This window comes from Neopsephotus bourkii, unplaced genomic scaffold, assembly GCF_033783945.1.
Source record: "Neopsephotus bourkii isolate Nb327-2 ecotype Australia unplaced genomic scaffold, CSIRO-AGI_Nbou_v1 NB_1663, whole genome shotgun sequence".
Taxonomy (NCBI): Eukaryota; Metazoa; Chordata; class Aves; order Psittaciformes; family Psittacidae; genus Neopsephotus; species Neopsephotus bourkii.
The window spans coordinates 440,579-459,242 of NW_026902137.1; the positions used below are offsets into that span (position 1 = coordinate 440,579).

At 47.8% G+C, this 18,664-nt stretch overlaps 1 protein-coding gene and 1 long non-coding RNA gene across 2 annotated transcripts in view; both read right to left on the reverse strand.

Annotated features, from left to right (window-relative positions):
* The window catches only part of LOC133224175 (uncharacterized), a 213,371-nt gene that overhangs the window by 135,847 nt on the left and 58,860 nt on the right, over nucleotides 1-18,664 (reverse strand). The gene's annotated exons all lie outside the window — the stretch shown is intronic.
* On the reverse strand, nucleotides 105-9,584 carry EDEM2 (ER degradation enhancing alpha-mannosidase like protein 2). The gene is made up of 11 exons (XM_061375470.1): nucleotides 9,458-9,584; nucleotides 9,271-9,381; nucleotides 9,120-9,159; nucleotides 8,039-8,144; nucleotides 6,753-6,878; nucleotides 5,833-6,044; nucleotides 4,394-4,535; nucleotides 3,866-3,990; nucleotides 3,074-3,218; nucleotides 1,584-1,705; nucleotides 105-752 (listed from the first exon to the last, which is right to left on the reverse strand). Exons 1-11 carry the CDS (start codon nucleotides 9,574-9,576, stop codon nucleotides 261-263), a joined length of 1,740 nt encoding a protein of 579 aa, XP_061231454.1. The 5' UTR covers nucleotides 9,577-9,584; the 3' UTR covers nucleotides 105-260.

Consider the following 18,664-nt stretch of genomic DNA (forward strand, 5'->3'; position numbering starts at 1 on the left):
CCTGACCCAGAGGCAGGACCTTGCACTTGGCCTTATTGAACTTGCTATTCAGGCAACTAATTGGTTTGAGATAGGCAGTAACAGCTGAGTATCTGAATCACATCTGATGAATGAGCAGCAGCAGAATTTAATGGGAAGCTGCTTCACTTCCTAATAAAATTCACATTGTGAGGTACAACACTTTCCATTATGAAACTAAAAAAATATACTCCCAGAGTCTAACTCAAGTTCAATAATTTAAATTGATGAGGAAAACAGAATCAGGTGTTATCCAGGAAGACCTGTCCCAGTACTGCAAGCTTAGAGTTAAAAGACTGACTGGGGCAACTCAGAAGGGAGTGTGAGCTCTTCTTGGAGTTCCTCTTCTCTCTACCTTTCTCTGATGAAGCATCTTCAGGGTCTGTTGCACCTTCCCCTTCACCATGGGTGGAAGCTCTTTTTAAAGTAAATTTCTTGGGTTTCTTCAGTGAGTAGAATTCCCGCATCAAATCCTCCACCTCCCACTGCTCTTCCTTACTCTTCCTACAGCAGTGCAGGGCAGCAGGGTCGATGGGATGAGCTTCAGTGTTGAAGATGTACCCTCCAGCATTCAAGACGCATTCCCCATATGGTGTAATCACCACATCAAAGTCTGATCCATCATTGTGAATGAAGTTGTCTGGGTCAAAGAGCAGGTACAAGTATTTGATTGTTTCAGCCAAAAAGAAGGATTCCATGCGATTATCCAGCCTGTGATCCCGCAAGTCTTTGATCTACAGGAGAAGAAATACAGTGGGTTACAGTAATATTGAATTCAGTAAGCCATGAACTGAGGGGAAAAAGTAAAACCAGCAATTCTTTTCAGTTAAACAGCACAGGATGGCACAAATTCACCCTGTATTTTAAACAGATGTATGCAAATACAGCAACAAGGTTCCAGATGTTTGGAATTAGCAGAGTCTAGTAATAAGGAGCAGGAAACGAGCAAGCAGGAGAAAAGCATTTCCTAACTGGGCAAGGAGGAGAAGAGGGAGGAAGCTTCCCATCATTTTCCCTACCAAAAAAGCGCGCAACATAAGGCTTTTACCTACTTCCCAATCAAAAAGCTTAATTCCCAATATTTATATGGAGTTTTTTCTAAAATAGAGCTTGAAATCTTCCACTGAATGATTTCAGAGAAATCACACCCTGCAGTTCTCTTGTGTTTGATCAGATTTTCAAGGCACAGTGGGAAATCACAAGCACACAACTGGCAGCAGAGTCTGCACATGAGCCTTCCTGCACATGAGCTCCTACTGGGTGGAGCACCCAGTAGCTAGAAGGACACAAGAGGCATGAGAAGCTGCTGATGTTTCCTCATGCTTGGGCTCTGCTGCCCATGCCAGAATTCAGCCACTGTTCAGGATGTGAGGGAAGTTACCACCAGAAACAGGAGCAGCCATTACCAGGTCAGCTTGAGAGAAATACAAGGTGCTTGTTTGAAAACAAAATCATGTTTCAACTAAAGCAATCACTTGCCTCAATGGCAAAGTATCATTTCTGAGAACGCTTTCTGAAAGCTGATGTTTAGCAGCCATTCAGCTGACTTAGCAGTTAACACTTACAGTTGCAAATCCACAGTCCACCTTGCTGATTTTCTCTATTGACTCCACTGCATCTCTTCCCAGTTCCAAGAGTGTGGGATCTCTTGTAGCACGGTACAGATACATCGCGCTCTCAATCAGCTCTGAAAAAAACCGCCAGACATTTGCAAACATCAAGATTAGCAAGCCATGGACACAGGGAAGAAGAGATATTCCTTTAACTCCTTTCTAAACACTGCTTCAGGATGCTGAGGTGAGCAGTGCAGCTTGCCTTGTGTCTCCCCTGGCTCAACGCATTTGCTTCTCCTGAGGATGTGCTACAAAGAAATTCACTGTAAGCAGATTGCATCAGCTCAGGTAAGAGTGAATAATGCTCCCCTCCCACATTCAGGGAGTGGGAGGGTAGTAAAAGAGAGTAAGATTAGAACTCAGATGTCAAAGGAAGAAAAGAAAGATGCTTCTAGAAAGAATGATGAGGAAATTCAACCCCCAAAATGCTATTTTTAATACTGTAAGCCTCAAACCGGGGTATCTAAAACACCACTAAGCAAGCACTGAGGAAATACTCTATACAGGCAATGTATGCACTGTAATGTGTTTATTTACTAAAGAAACTGGGATGCTATAATACATTAGAAGTTAACGAAGATGAGTATTTTTGGTACAAGTGTCCAATGCAAAACATCTTTGTTTAAAGGAGGATGAATGCCCCATCTCTGGCAGTGTTCAAGGCCAGGCTGGTAGGGGCTTGGAGCTACCTGGCCTAGTGGAGGAGGCCCTGCCTGTGGCAAGGGGTTGGAACTGGGTGAGCTTCAAGGACCCTTCTAACACAAACCAGTCTGGGATTCTATGAATGCAGATGTCACCTGAACACTCAGCTCTAAAGGAAATTAATTATTCTAATTATTCAGATTATGTCACTGTAGTATCACAGACAACATGTAATCCTATTATAGATATTAACATATATATTAAGAATATACATAACATTATTATATACTATATAATTATACATTATAATATATAATATTATATATTACAATAATTATATTTGTATTATATTAATAATATATAATAATTATATATATATTAAGCTGAGCTTTACTGGTGCAAAGAGAATTGGTTTATTTTGGGAACTCAGCAAAACTAGTGGGCTGTCCATACTCGCTTTCACTTCCTAAATATAAAGAACACAGGCAGTCACATCAACATTTTGCATGACTTTAAAACATCCCATGTTGAACAATCTAACACTTATACATGTCAAAACCTACATTGGGAACCCAGCTCATTAACATGCCCCATTTATAGAGTAACACTATGGGTTGCTTCCTCTAAATGTAGCCCTGTCTGTGTGAAGGGCTTTGACTATCGAGATCACTGGTGAAACACACGCAGGAACTAAGTCAAAGCAAAACTAGGGAGGAGCTTTTAGGGGGTATGTAACATTTGATTGTACCACCAGAGCAAGAGCAGCATTCTATGTTCCTTTTGATTTCACTTCTGCTTACCAGGCCTGAGTGGATATCCTTCCCTCTTGTCCACTGTGTAGCCCTGGGGAATGTTGTAGAACTCTGGCAGCCCACCAAACTGCTTCCAGACAGTGTAGTAGTTGAGGAAGGTTCTCATGGCATTATCTACATCCCCAATTAGGCTCTGAGGGAACAATTAGCAAAGCAACATCTGAGTTAAGAAGAAACAGCACAGGAATCAATAACACTGCTATAGTTGAAGCAAGAGATAGTGACAGAAACGGGCTGTTCAGATCTGAGGGGTGTAACTAATTCTTGGGCATGATGTCTTGAGACTGAAGAGGAGAGAGATGCTGCTTTTCTGTTGGATCACAATCAACACACCTGAAATTATAGCAAGCCTCTATGATTTTCAGTTATAGAAGGTTGTGTTTATTCAGCCAACATTTCTTTCCTATTCTATTTCAATGTGGGATAAAGTCCCAGACCTTTGGTCTGATCAGAAAACAAACCATGAACAGGAAAGGATTCATACAAATAAAGCATTTATGAGGTGGTGGAAAAAGAGGAGTGATTTTCCTTGCATTCCCACCTAGATTATGAGCCCACTGTCAGTGGAATTTGCTACAACAAAACTACCCTCTGTCATGCTTAATGGGAGACTTTTTATAGACCATAAAGTCAACATCTGCTCCTCCACAGGCTCAGACTGGGGCAGATTTCACCAGAGAGCAAGCCAAACTTTTAAAGCAGCACAGATGAGGGTTCTATTCAGAACTTCTGTATTAAAAACAGATGAACAAAATCACCACATGGTATTACAGCTCCTACCTGTAGGCCTGGCCAGTAGGCCTCCAGGGATTGAAACACAGGCATTGACACTGTTCCTTTGTACATCTGAACCCAGAGGTACCAGTCATCGAACTTTGTGTAATTTTTGATAGCTTTGTTATATTCTATAGAGAAACATAGAGGGGTTGGTAACAACAACAGAAATATCTCTTAAGAGCAAGAGAAGCCCCTTTTTCACTTGAACCATGATAAATGACTGACTTCTCAGGATGCTCACTTTGGTTACTCTGTCATCACAGATCGTTCAAAATTATTACAACAAAGGCTTCAGGAACAGTCTCGAATCATAGAATCACTGACTGGTTTGGGTTGGAAAGAACCTTAAGATCATTCAGTTCCAAACCCCCTGCCATGGACAGGGACGCCTTATAACGGACCATGTCGCCCAAGGCCCTGTCCAACTTGGCAATGTACTCTATTAGAGTCTACGTCTTCCACAGTCCCACATGCAAAGTTTTTACAAGGAGCCATTCCTGGGACTCTTCACTCAGGACACAAACTACTCACCCAGAAACATGGACATCAGCTCCTCGTCCTGCAGGAGAATGGCTCCTTTGACAAGGTATTCAAAGTAGGAGTCCACTCCTGCCCCAATGCCAGCATCTTGGGCCACCCACTTGGCAGTTATCACATCAATGTGGTTGCCAACCTGGAAGAAGCAAGGGAAGACAAAAATAGGAGTTAAAGTGGAAAAAAGCTTATCTGTTAAACAACAATGCCCACACCACCACGACACAAGGCACCTTTGAGCTTTCTTTACACTATTTCACAGATTCAGTGCCCATTCCAACTAGTATTTTCTCCATTGCAAGACATATTTATCAGTATCAGAGAAGTACAAACTTCTGTAGAAGTTTTTCTACAAACTGTAGAAAATGTAATTTTACCATTTCAAGCTTCCAATATGAAACTGCACTGGCCAAACCAAAGCACCATTATACTACTGTAAAAAGGCACAATTTCAACATGATGTGACTGGTCCTAATTCTGATAAGAGAATAAAGACGGATGAAGAGGTCCAGAAACAGAAAACAAGGATGTCAAAGGCATGAGAGCTGCCATGCTGGTATTTAAATAGATCCTTCACACTTGGGACTCCTCAGCCTAGAAACAGACCCAGCTGATGGAGTATAAAATACACAATCATGACTTGCTTGTCATGAAAAAAACCAGCTACTGAGTTTCTTTCCTGAACAAGGCTTAGAGGTATAAACCAAAACTAAACAGATGATAAACAGAAGGAAACACTTCTTCATACAGCATGAAACAAATCTGTTCCTCTTTACATACACAACACTAGGAGTTCACATGGCTTCAAAAAGCAGCTACAGAATTAGCTGAAGAAAGACTAAACACAGAGATAACACTTCTAGCTCTGGCTAATCCTAAACCATCAAAGTTGTAGAGGCTGGTAACATCCTGTTGCACTTGCCATAGAATCACTGAATAGTTAGGGTTGCAAAGGACTTTAAGATCAACAAGTTCCAACCCCCCTGCCATGGGCAGGGACACCTCGCTCTAAACCACATCACCCAAGGCCTCGTCCAACCTGGCCTTGAACACTGCCAGGGATGGAGCATTCACAACCTCCCTGGGCAACCCATTCCAGTGCCTCACCATACTTGTATTCTCTTCTGTAGGCCATTGTCCCAGCAAGCATCAGACAGACCTTTCATTTAATCTCTTAGAGCTGCTGTTACAAAACCAGCAATACCCAGTGGGAGATGTTGATCTGTTCTGGAGCAGAACAATGGCATAATGTTGGGCAGAGATGTGGATGCTGCAGGTGTTCAGGAACAGTGTGAAATACAAGACTTCAGCCCAGTTCTTAGCACTGGTTATTTATCTAGTTCTATCTCCTCTCTAGGCTTTTTTATGCTTAGAGCTGCATCAACAAAGCTACACAAAAAGCAAGCCAGCAAATTCAAAGTCCATTCTTCACTCACCAGCCCAATATCTGAGCGATTCTTCCACAGTGCCTTCAAAGCCTTCCTGGCAACGTCCTCAAACACTGGATCACCAGTGAGGTGGCTTAAAGTAGCAAATTCCACTATAAATGTCCCAATTCCAGCAGTACAGGTAACTGGGGTCTCCCCAGGGTTTACACCACGCAGCAAGTTCACTGTTCCATAGGGCATCCCAGTTGGGGTCTGAAAAGCTGAAATATAAGATTTGGGGTTCACTCTTGACACTCTCAAACATGTGCCTCACATTCCACTGCACACAGGCAAGAAGCAGGACTGAAGCAACTGCTTCTTGCAGTAACTGCAAAGAACGAAATGAGAAGTAGAATGTGGTCCTGGGAGGGGCAGAGGGGGCTCCCCAAGCTACCCACAGGCCTGGGAAGGTACTGCAGATCCCTTCCATCCTGCCCAGAGCAGCAGACTGCATCCCTGCCTTTATTTCTTACATTACAAGCAGGGTAGTCAAAATGTACTAAACCCACTGGACAGCAAAGTGCAAACACTGAGCTTGTGACTGCTGAGTGGTAGCCCCAGGTGCCCACCACACAAGGAAACAGTGCCATGCTCTCAAGGACACATCCCAGCAGCAGCTCATAAAGGGGTAGATAAGGCTGCATCTTATTGTCTTTACAAGCTGCTGTTTCACAGCCTTTATTTATTATTTATCCTAAATGTATTTTCCCTCAAAAAGCAACAAACAAACTGATGTTTTAAGCACATATAACACTTGGCATGCATTTATCCAACTGGTATTCAGCACTTCACAATGTTCTCCCAGAAAACTAAACTTGCTTTGAGCTCAGGGAACACAGAACCCTTTATGAGTATGCTCATCAAGCAGCACCACTTTCACCAAACACACCATGAGCCACGGCACAGTGACAGACCACAGGAGCTCTCACCTGGTAGGAGCTTGCGAGCTGCTTCCTCTGCCATTCTCAGGAGAGGCCCAGAGCATGGCCAGCCCACTTCCACCTCAACACCAGCCTTCTTGGACAGCAAGTGAGCTGAGAGGAGGCCACCCACCACTGGAAGAAGCACAGTAACAATCACAGAATCACAGAGTGGTTTGGGTTGGAAAGGACCTTAAGACCACCCAGTTCCAATCCCCTGCCACGAGCTGGGACACCTCACCCTAGATCATGTTGCCCAAGGCTCTGTCCAACCTGGCCTTGCACACTGCCAGGGATGGAGCACTTACCATTTCTCTGGGCAACCTGTTTCATTGTCTCACCACCCTCAGGGTAAAGAACCCCATTAAAGAAGCTGGGCAGGAGTCAAATCTGATACCCATTGTATTTATCATGATGCAGGGGCAGTGTCTGGGGGAATTAAAATGAGATGGCTCATCCTTAACAGCCAGGACACAGCCTGATTCAACATGCCACAGAAGAGTGGTTTGCTTCTTCCTGCCTGTTTACAACAGGGAGCAGATTTATTTCTTCCATTAGTTTAGAAGCATCGGATCCTTCTTGCCCTACTACACCTGCACTGCCCTGCAGACAATCAGAGAGCTAACAGTATAATGAACATGAACCTCTAAGAGAGGAATTTAATTTCTTCCAGACAGTTTAATACTATGTGTAAAGTGATACAATGTCCTGTATTACTTTATGCCTTACGTAATACAATCTTAAATTCCTTGGAGGAAAGCATCCAGGCCAGAGTTAGCACAGAGAAATTACACTGCTGCAAGAACTGCCTCAGCAATATTTGATAGGAGAAACACCAAAAGCAGAACTAACAGTTTTGTTTCCTGACAATGTCTTTTAGTTGGATGGCACTGAAGGAGTTCAGCATTCAACTGGGCACAAGACTTGTGATTTTCAATACAGTCAAGTTTCACTTATGACACTGAAGCAAGAAATTAATAACCTCTATTTCAAATCAGTATGGAAAACCATGATATAATTTGTGGCATTTCAGTGGAAAAGATGTTTATTTCAGAGCTGCAGACCTGGCACCAGCACACTGAGACTGCCACGTCTGCTTCTGTTTGCACTGAGGCAGGAAGCAAAGAGCTGACGTGCAAAGACCAAAAGGAAGTGACATCTGTTTGGGATTTTTCTGTTGGTGTACGTGTCCTTTCACACTGCATTCACAAACTCACTCTGTCCCCCACCTCACATGACCTCTGGGTACAGTTCAGAGGCTCCTACATGAACACTGTGGAAAAAGGCCACGTCACCTCGAATGTTAGTTTCAAAGACAGATGCATTGACATCAATATCAAAATCCACCCCTTCCTGCAGCACACCAACGACTCGCTGGAACTCTGAAACGTTTCCCAAGATCTGCAGGGAACAACAGAGAACAAGGCTTAGAGCTCACAGGAAAACAAAGGTGCAAGGCAGTGTTAGGGACTAATTGTTGGTTTGTTTTATTATTTTGTGAAATCATTAATTACAAAGAGTATTTAAAAAAGTGATAACCAGCCTCATCTGGCTGGTACCAGCACCAGTGAGGCAGCAGGGCCAAGGCAGGGATTGTGCCCCTGCACTGGGTGCTGGTGAGGCTGCACCTCGAATCCTGTGTTCAGCTCTGGGCTCCTCACTACAAGAGAGACATTGAGGGGCTGGAGCAGGCCCAGAGAAGGGAATGGAGCTGGTGCAGGGCCTGGAGCACAAGTGTGATGGGGAAGGGCTGAGGGACCTGGGGGGTTCAGTCTGGAGAAGAGAAGGCTCAGGGGGGACCTGATGGCTCCCTACAACTGCCTGACAGGAGGATGGAGCCAGGAGGGGCTGGGCTCTGCTCTCAAGGAACAAGAGATGGGACAAGAGGAAACGGCCTCAAGCTGCACCAGGGCAGGTTTAGATGGAGCTGAGGAACAATTCCTTCCCCAAAGGGTGCTCAGGCATTGGAACAGTCTGCCCAGGGCAGTGCTGGAGTCACCGTCCCTGGTTCACAAACCATGTAGATGAGGCCCTCAGTGCCATGGGTTAGTGGTGGCCTTGGCAGTGCTGGGGTAAGGGTTAGACTTGATGATCTTAAAAGGTCTTTTCCAACCAAGCTGATTCTTTGATCTCATTCCAAAATGCTTTCTCCACACACACTGTAGGTCTTTATCCCTGAGTCTGAAGGTGTGGGGCCGAGGGCCGGAGCACAGTGAACTGTGAAGGCTCCCTGGTCAATCAGTGACTGACCTGGTGCTACCGTGTAAACCACAGCTGTGAAGGAGGCTGACAGTGGCCTTGAGCGGCTGAAGGCCGGGCCAGAGCCGCAGGCACGCACAGGGCCGGGCCCCGGGGCTGGGGACAGCCCGTACTCACTAGCAGCGTGTCCAGGGCGTCGATCAGCGTGAGGGAGAAGCTGTACGAGGAGAGAGGCGCGGTGAGGCCCGGCGGCAGCGCCCAGCGGCGGGGCGCCCAAGCCCGGCCCCGCGGCGGGCGGGCGTGGGGGATGCCCCGGCCCGGGCCCTACCTGCCCCAGGTGTCCTGCCCGTCGCAGGTGAGCGGCCGCAGCTCGTCGTAGGGGAAGGCGCTCTCCAGGTAGTGCTCGTAGGCGTGGTAGAACATGGCGCGCACCCGCTCCCTGCGGCACAAGCACAGAGCGCTCAGCCCCGCTGCGGCTCGGTACCGCCGGCCTCACCGCCCGGCCCCGCACTCACCGGTAGGACACCACATCCAGCCCGCGGGCGGCCGCGCCGGGGCCCGCCGGCGGCCCCGGGAGCCGCAGCGCCCAGAGACACAGCAGGGACCCGAGCGAGCGCAGCACGGGCGCCGCCATGACGGCACCGCCGCACCCCCAGGCCGCAGCCAATGGCAGCGCTAGGGGCAGGCAGCGCATGCGCAAGCCGCCGGAAGTACCTTCACGCTGGGCGTCCTCTTCCGGCGCGCCCCGGGCTGTAGGGAGGTGAAGGGGTCATGGTACTGCTGTTACCGGACACGCGTGGCCGGGACTCCCCATCACGGGCACGGGGAGCGCCTGCGGGCAGCAGTGAGCATCCTGGGCGGGCGTTGTGGCGCTGACAGCAGCAGCAGGTGACAGCAGCTGTGGGACCTGCAGATAGATACCACAAGTACCCGAGCTCTTGTTGTGATGTATGTGGTAATGACATGGTACCAGCGGGGGTGCCTGCGGCCGGGGAAGAGGAGATGGTTCCTGGCACCATCGCTGTGCATTCCTCTCAGGCAGTGAGGCCGGAAAGGGCGCAGGGTATTCGAGGAGCAGCTGGGAGGTTTCTGGCCTGTGGGTTGCCCTCCTGACAAACCATCCTCACGGCCTTTTTCCCCTCTGAAATCCAGTTTTGTGTGGTGCATCCAGACCTGCTTCAGGAAACACAGTGAGCCTCCCCATGGAGCTGTGTGGTGCTGCCCCCTCCGCAGTGCAGGTGGGCTGCACATCCTGGTGTGATGCACAGTGTCGCAGCAGGACGCGCTCTGAGGCAGCCTGGCTCGCAGCAGCCCTGTTCCCTGCAAAAGCAGTGGGTCCCCAGGGAGATCAGCGCTGTGACTCAGGCCAGGGAGGATTTCCATGCTCACACTCCCCATGTGATTACACTGATTTTAGCACCCTGCTCTTGAACCAGCAGGTCCCATTTTAACATCAGAGTGATTGGCCCACCCCTTGCTACATCTGCACCTATAGACTTCAACTGATCCAAAGTGAATCCTTCCTTTTCTCTCCATGCATGCCTGTAGGGGAGGAGGATTGAGGTGGGACTGAATCATGGAGAGCAGAAACAAGAAGTAATAAGCCAGTCCTGTTGTGTGGCAAAGGTGCAGCATATAGAAATCAGTACTAAACCAGCTTGCTCACAGGAGAGGAAGGGATGCAAATAACCCAATGCTTTGTCATTTCATGCTGGCATTTGGCACAGGGAGGGCTGGCTGTTGATGTTCTTTAATGACAAAACCCACTTTTTACCCCACGGCTCCTCTCCTGGGGTTGTCCCACTAGGTGTCAGTGCACACTCGTGTTCCCGTGTGTGCCCACAGCTCTGCTCCGTGCAGCAATAAACAGCCACCAAGTAATTTCAGCATATTGTTCTTTTGCTGCAGCTGTAATGTAGGTTTCTGGGGCCATATATCATAAGGGTGGCTGCTTGCTTATTCCATGGCTCAAGGCCGCTGGAGTATATCTCACTGTGTTCCTGGGAAAATCAGCCTCTTGAAGCTGATTCCACTAAAAGCTGTCACAGTACATTACTGGAGTGCTTTTTATTAAAGTTTATTTTCCAGACTGATATTTAACAGTGTTCTAGACCACTGTCATTTACCATCGGCTGGAACAGCAACTGCTCTATCAAAGTCACTTACTGCATTCTAAGAGTTGACTCAAGTATTTTTAACCAGATAAAGTGCGTGAGTGGAAAGAAACCCAGGACAAGACAGAGGCAGAGCCCTACAGTGTCTGTTCCCTGGCATCATGGCATTGGAGGAAGGGGACTCCATGGGGACAACATCACAGATGCTAATTGCACTAATTGAAGCACAGTCACTAGCACCTGTACCCTCTAAGCATTTGGAAAAGTTTTCATGGAGAAGAATGTAGCAAAGTGTAACAAAATCAGCTGTTTATCATGAAGGAGCTTCCTGTCAGCCTGCAAGGACCGGGAATAGCAAAGACCAAACCAAGGAATGAGGAGAGGATGGTGTAAATGGGACTGAATTTATCCTTTTTCTTAATATTGTTTATCTCCTATGGAGTCAGGCTGAGAGAGCTGGGCTGGTTCAGCCTGCAGAAGAGAAGGCTCTGGGGAGATCTTAGAGCAGCTCCGGTGCCTAAAGGGCCTGCAGGAAACCTGGAGAGGGACTTGGGACAAGGGCCTGTAGGGACAGGCCGAGGGGAATGGCTTGAACCTGCCGGAGGGGAGACTGAGCTGAGCTCTTAGGCAGAAGCTCTTCCCTGTGAGGGTGCTGAGGCGCTGGCACAGGGTGCCCAGAGAAGCTGTGGCTGCCCCATCCCTTGCAGTGTTCAAGGCCAGGTTGGACACAGGGGCTTGGAGCAAGCTGCTCCAGTGGAAGGGGTCCCTGCCCGTGGCAGGGGTTGGAGCTGGATGAGCTTTAAGGTCCCTTCCAACACAAACCAGGCTGGGATTCTGGGAATTGTTGCTGCAGGGACTGAGCAGTGCCTGGAATAGCCAACGGGATCAGAATTGTGTTGGTTGTGTTTGGTGCAGTTTCTGGGTGCAGTTTGTGAGAGCACTTCAGGCAGCTCTGGTTGAGCACCCTGGGCTGGACTGGGGAGGCAGCTGGGGCTGCTTCCTCCCAGTCACTTGCTGCTCTGCCTCCTGACATAGCCACAGGTTTATTGCAAACCCCACTGAAACAAGGTGACTTCGTGTTGCCACCACAAGCCCCATCACTGAGGGCTGGGGAGCTGTCTGTCCTGTGTCCAGAGGGGAGAGCACCCTGTCTGTGCTGCTGAGGCTGCTACAAGGTCCCTAAGCATAGGAGATGCAGCAGCTTCCACATAGTGGTGTGGCAACCACCTGTGTGTTCATTAATAAACACAACTACAACTGGTGGCATGGAAATTGTTTGGGAGAAAGGGTGGTTCTCAGTGTGGCTGTGGCACATACTAGAGGAATATCACTGTGGTGTGCATATAATATACAAGTTGCATAGGTTTTGATGCAATAAATCATGGAAGATTCAGGGACAGAGCATGTTTTAGGCTGCCTCAGAGTCAAGTGCTGCTTCATCTGCCTCACTCCAGCTTGTCAGGGTGTCTGTACTGGCAGAATAATAGGAAGTTTCATTTGGCTGTGGGAGAGGTTGTAATTACAGAGGCGTTCAACACTTGGTTTATGACATCTTTAGGCTGAGGACTTGTTTACTACTTGCTATTACCATAAGTGGTGCTGTTGCCCTGCTTGCAGTTTTGATGGCCATCAAGATGGAAACTGTATGTAAATGAGGATTGTCCATTAATATTTATAATTCATGGTGGAATGTGAGAGTTTGTGATGAGAGGAACCGTGAGCAGGAGGTTTATGAACGCTGAAAACTGTTGCTAAGGTGGTTCTCTTGAAATCATTTTCCTTTGCAGCCCAACATCCATTCTTAATTTTAGCAGCACACATAGCAGGGTGGAAACGATGATTGATTTTCCTCGGAGTGCTGTGGGCTGCTTCAGTCGAGATTTCACTCTAAAAGACTAGACATTTCCAATTGCTTTTTATAACTTCAGAATTGATTTTATTTGTTTAGCACCTGACTAACATAATAAAAGAGAAAAGAAATCCAGCTAAAGAGAAGACACAGCAAACTGACAGGCTGCCTGGTTTGTGGCTTTCCTTTTGGTGCTGTGATTTTTAGCCATGCTGCAATTGAAGCAGGAGAGAGATGGACTCCCAGCTGCCTGGGGTGACTGGTGAGGTGTCCCAGCACTGCACAGCCCTGCTCCCCCCAGCAGAGAGTATGAGTAGGGGAGGTCTCACCAAGGAGGCACTTAGCAGGCAGAAACAACAGCAAAAGATGAGAACAAAAGATGAGAAAGGGAGAGCTGACGTGGCATCGCTCCAGCATAGATTCATAGAACAGTTAGGGTTGGAAAGGACCTTAATATCATCTAGTTTCAACCCCCTGGCTTCAACTGAGTCTCTTTAAACGTCTTAATGATTCTTCTTTCACTAACTAACTAACTAAACTAACTGAGTAATGTAGTTGCAGGAACTGTAGGTAGGCAGCAACCAGAGAATTTAATGCAGTGAAGTCTCTCATTCCAAACAGGTCTCTTCCAAACAGGGCCATGCAGAAGCTGTCTGCACTGCATTCCCAAAGAATGGTGGCTTTATATAGAGTTTGAATGCTTTATGCAAGTCTGGCTTGCTGCTGGGATTTTGACAAGTGAGAAAGCAAAAATAAAACCCAGTTTGCATCAATGTGACTTGGGTTTTAGTATGGGGATTTATGCACCCATGTTACCTGACATCGATAGATTCCAAAGCTGCCACACGTGTATGAATGAGGCTTCATTTTCTTTATCTGAGCTTGGGTTTCCCATAGGGATTGTGGCTTTGATATATTTTTACCAGGAAGATTTAGAGGTGCTCAGAAGATTGGTGTCTGTAGAATACAGATGGGCCAATAGGGGACGAGCCATGGGCAGGGACCCCTTCCACTGGAGCAGCTTGCTCCAAGCCCCTGTGTCCAACCTGGCCTTGAACACTGCCAGGGATGGGGCAGCCACAGCTTCTCTGGGCACCCTGTGCCAGCGCCTCAGCACCCTCATTTGATTTTGACTTTGAAGTTTAAAAGACTTGTGTCTGGGAAAATCCCCATCTTTCACACTCACACGGTGAATCTGGGGAGAAGGGCTGATTTTACAGCTGGAGAGAAGCAATGAGAAATCCCTCCCTCTGGAAACACAGAGGAGGCAGAGACACTTTATTCCCTAGTTTATGACCGTGTAAAACAAATTCACTGAAACTTGCCACTGCACGAGGATCTCCTGCTGTTAGTAAAGGTCAGAGCAGAGGCGAGCTTGTTTCTCAAAGCAGGAGACCAGGAGAGTGTAACTGCACTGGTAACCACTGCCAAAGGGGTGCAGGACCAGGGGCAGGTGGGTTTGGAGCTTCTGTAGCAATTTCTCTTGCATTTGGGAAAAGGGAATTTTGAACCATGCAGAGATGCACCAGAGCAGATCTGAGAAGTCACTTTTTAGTGGTGGCCTTAGCAGTGCTGGGCTAACAGTTGATGATCTTAAAGACCTTTTCCAACCTGGTTGATTCTGTGGTTCTCTGATTCTGGTTATCTCCAGCATTCACCTCCTTTTTGCCTTTTTCTGTTTGCTTTCAACCTAAAGCTACTTTATTGCTGCTACACAAAGTATGTCATATATATGCTATGCATTAAGGCAAGCAGGTGACAACCCTGGTGGCTACCTTCTGTCCCTAGACTTACTTTTTGACAGGGGTAAGTAGTAAGCTGCTCCCTGGTAGCATTGTTTCAGTCTGCTTGGGGTAATTGGGAAACCTGCAAAGACTCTGTGGGAATTACACTGATATTTGGTAATGCTAATTTCTGACACAGAAATCACCATGAAAACAGCCCAGCCCATTCCTGTGCAAGTCTGCAGGCTCAGGATTGCAATGTGCTGATGAATAAGCTGTGATTCTTGGAGACCCACAGATTCAAGGAATGAGTCTTTAAGGAGAAAAGAAACCCAGTGCCCAAGACTTGCTCAAAGGTCTCCAGTAAGGCTGTGGCTGCTCTCCTGGGCTTGGTGCCTTGCTGGCTGGAGGCTGCTCCCATATAACTCCTTTAGTCACTAAAGGGTAGTCCCCTGGGGGACTGTGGTGATCTGTAAGGGGGAGCAGGCTGGCAGAGGCTAGCATCCTGCATCCCAGCACCCTGCGGCATCTGGGTGCTGCTTCCACATCCATGGGCTGTCACCTGAAGGACTTCCCTAAGGGCTCAGCTCTGCAGCTCCGAGCAGGACCATAGGGATGTTTTCACATCCCCTTTGCTGCCTGGCAAAGCCATGGGCAAGGACAGCTTTTAATGGGGAGAACCAGCCTGGAGCTGGCTACTTCTGCAGCAGCCTGGACAGAGATGCCAGCCAGAAAGTGAGGGGGCTGGCAAAAATCTTTGTGTTGAAACCTCTCTGGCAAACATTTGATGGTTTCTAGAGAACTGAAAGAATGAAAACTTTGCTTTAAAAACTAAACTTTCAGTTTTCAGTTGTTTGGGATTATTGATAAAAATCAAGCATGTTTTCAGTGGCAGTGAGTTTTCAGAGCAGGGTTTGGTGGCTAACCACCCGCTCCCTCCGCGGTCAACCAGAGCTGTTTCGAAGGCAGTTTTAGAATGAACCAGGCTAGAAAAGACCTTTAAGATCATCAAATCCACTCATTCCCAAGCACTGCCAAGGCCACCACTAACCCATGCTACTGAGGGCCTCATCTACATGGGTTGTGAACACTTGCAGGGATGGTGACTCCATCACTGCCCTGGGCAGCCTGTTCCAATGCCTGAGCACCCTTTGGGGAAGGAGTTGTTCCTCAGCTCCATCTAAACCTGCCCTGATGCAGCTTGAGGCCGGTTCCTCTTGTTCTGTCACTTGTTCCTTGGGAGAAGAGACCAGTTTTGCATCCGAGTCACTGGTCTGTGCCCTCAGAGAGCTCCTGCCCCTCTGGACAGTGCTGTGAGACACAGGTAGCTCCTGGGACCATGTGAGCCCCTGGGGGGCAACTGCTTTCACTGTGCCCTTGTGATGTTCTGGTCTTCTCTCCTTCCAGGGAAAAGCCTGTTCTGCTGCTGGCTGAAGGCAGATGAGTGACCACAGCGCTGCAGAGGAGTCAGGCAGGTGACAGAGCTGCCAACATGGGAATTACTGTTAAGGAAATCTCCGTGTCTTTTTTGTTAACAATTACTCTGAGTGGTCAAACAGCATCTGTGTCAGCAGAGGTGTTTTCCTGGCAGTTCTGCTGCTGTCTGAGCCCTCAAATGTCAGCATCCGTCAGGCTGCAGGGCTCCTTCCTCCCTGATTTGAAGATGATATTTATTTCTCCTCTGTTAATGTTTTAGAGAGTGTGGAAGACAAGTGCTGGCTCTGCTTTCATGGGGCAAAATGCATGTACTGAGGCAATCTTCACCACCCCAGCTGGGAAGCTCCTTTGAGGCAGTGAGGTGACACAGTGGCAATGGACTCCGAAGGACAGGCTTCCAGGTGGGAAGACAATGGGCCGGCAGTGCAAAACTCCCTACAATGACCTTTCAGCTCCACCAAAACAAAAGCAGGTTCCCATTGATGTCAGCATGGCAGGAGATCTGAGCTCCAGAGATGGACACCTACTCTGGGAGTGATGGAGAGGACAAAACCACCTCCTACCTCCAGCTTCTTGTCCTTGGTAAACCCAACTGGTTTGTTTGGTGGTGTACAAAGAAGAAACCAGCAGTGGTGCAACGGGACACCCCAGCCACTCATCCATCAGGGCATGGTTACCTGCAGCTCAGAGTGGGTAGAGGATGCCACAGTCCACAGGGGATGCCACAGATAGACAGGACCTTCTCTTCTATCCTTCCTACAGCATTTTGAGGGTGCAGTGCATTTATAATGGATTTGTTTTTGTCCTCATGAGTCCCTATTTCAGCTTGTGCCCCATCTGCTTTTCAGTGTCAAATGTACCAGAGCTGTGGCTTGGGCATCTCATGTTTTTCAGTTGTGATTTCTCAAAAATTGGATGAGTACCAACCAGCAAATAACGACAACAAGGTCCCACCCTACCACAGAACCACACTGCAGCTTTGGGACTGGGTTTGATGGGATTCTGCCAACAGATCTGAGCTGACTTTTGCTCATTGTGAGACCTGGTTGTTAGGGCTCATTTCCTGTCTTTTCCCCTTTCTTGTTTTCTTTTTGTGGTGTAACACAACATTGTGGGTTAGGACTTTACTGAACCATGCGTGATGTTCTAAAGGCATTTTGAAAACATCTTTTTGTATCACTCCCTTGAAAAATGAGAGACCCAAGTAAAATGTAGGTAAAATTCAGGTGATGAAGCTTATATAGATTTTAATCTAACAAGTCCTTGTGGGCTTATACCTCCTTATACCAACCTATACCTTCTGCATTTGTACACACGTGTACAGTTGAAAGGGATATTTTCATATCTGGAAAGGGAAAATATGAAACTTCCCCCTGCTCTCTGAATATAGAAAAAAATCCAGTGAGAAACACTCGGAGATGTCTTTTGCACATTAGGGAGGGATCTTTTAACCTACAGCCAAGAGAACATCAAACTGGCTTCTGCAAGAGTCCTCCCTAGTCCCTACCAAGGGTCCTCACTAGTCCCTACCAAGAGTCCTTACTGGTCCCTACCAAGGGTCCTCACTAGTCTCTAGAGCAGATGACAAATGATTCCTGTATTAGGTTTGAGGGTTCAGCAGGACTCTGCAGTCCGGGCTGCAAAATTAGGAGGTTTAAAATGTGTTATCTCCACCTCTTTGCCTCCTTGTTTCAGGGAGTTAATGGGTCAAAGACCTTTTCAAACTTCCTCTTGCTACCCTTGGTGTTCGAAACACAACATTTTTCTTTCTCTCAGAGCTGAGATTTTTAACTGATCTGCATTGCTTCAAGCTGAGGTTTTAAGAAGCAAAACAAATCTCTTGGGAGCTTGGCCAAATGGAAATTCAGGATTGGCCAAATGGAATTCAAAGTGGAAATTCAAAGTGGAAATTTGAAGTGGAAATTAAGGGTACATCAGAGCCTTCTCCAGTCGCTGCCATGGTGCTTAGCTCTTCTTTTTGGACAAGGTTGATTGTGGTTGAACACCATTTGCATGAGCACCCATGCTGCCTGCACACCAGTTGGGGCTTGCTGGGGTGGATGTGGAGCAGCATTACAGGCAGGGAGCACCAGCCATGTGGTGCAGCAGCCCAGCCTGGGGTCTTGCCATGCCCTGTGGGTCTGCCCAACCCAAGGGAGCTGGAGTCACAACTTCAGGGTGGCTGCTGCCATCACCTGAGCTTGCCCCTGAAGTGCCCTGTGGCTCTCTAGGGTGCCTGCAGGAGCTGCTGCGGGTGCCATGGAGGTGAATGGGCCAGCTCATCTTGTAACTGCTGTCATTGCAGTGTGGTGTTGGGAAGCGGAGTGGTGCAGCAATAGCGATCAGAGGTGCTCGTGCTCCAGACACACACCACCAGTGGTGGGTGAGGAGCGGTTCCTCTGCTCTGCAGTGCTGGTTGTGAGCACAGCCACGTCCCCACTATTTGGGCTGTGGTGGAAATGTGCCTTTGTGACATTTCTCATGAGAAGTGAGACTTGTCCCTCTCAATCCTGAGCACAGCCGGTAGCCAGGCTTCCCTTCACACCCATGCTATGTCCTGCCTCCTTCCAGACCCACCTGTGGTCCTTCCCCACATCC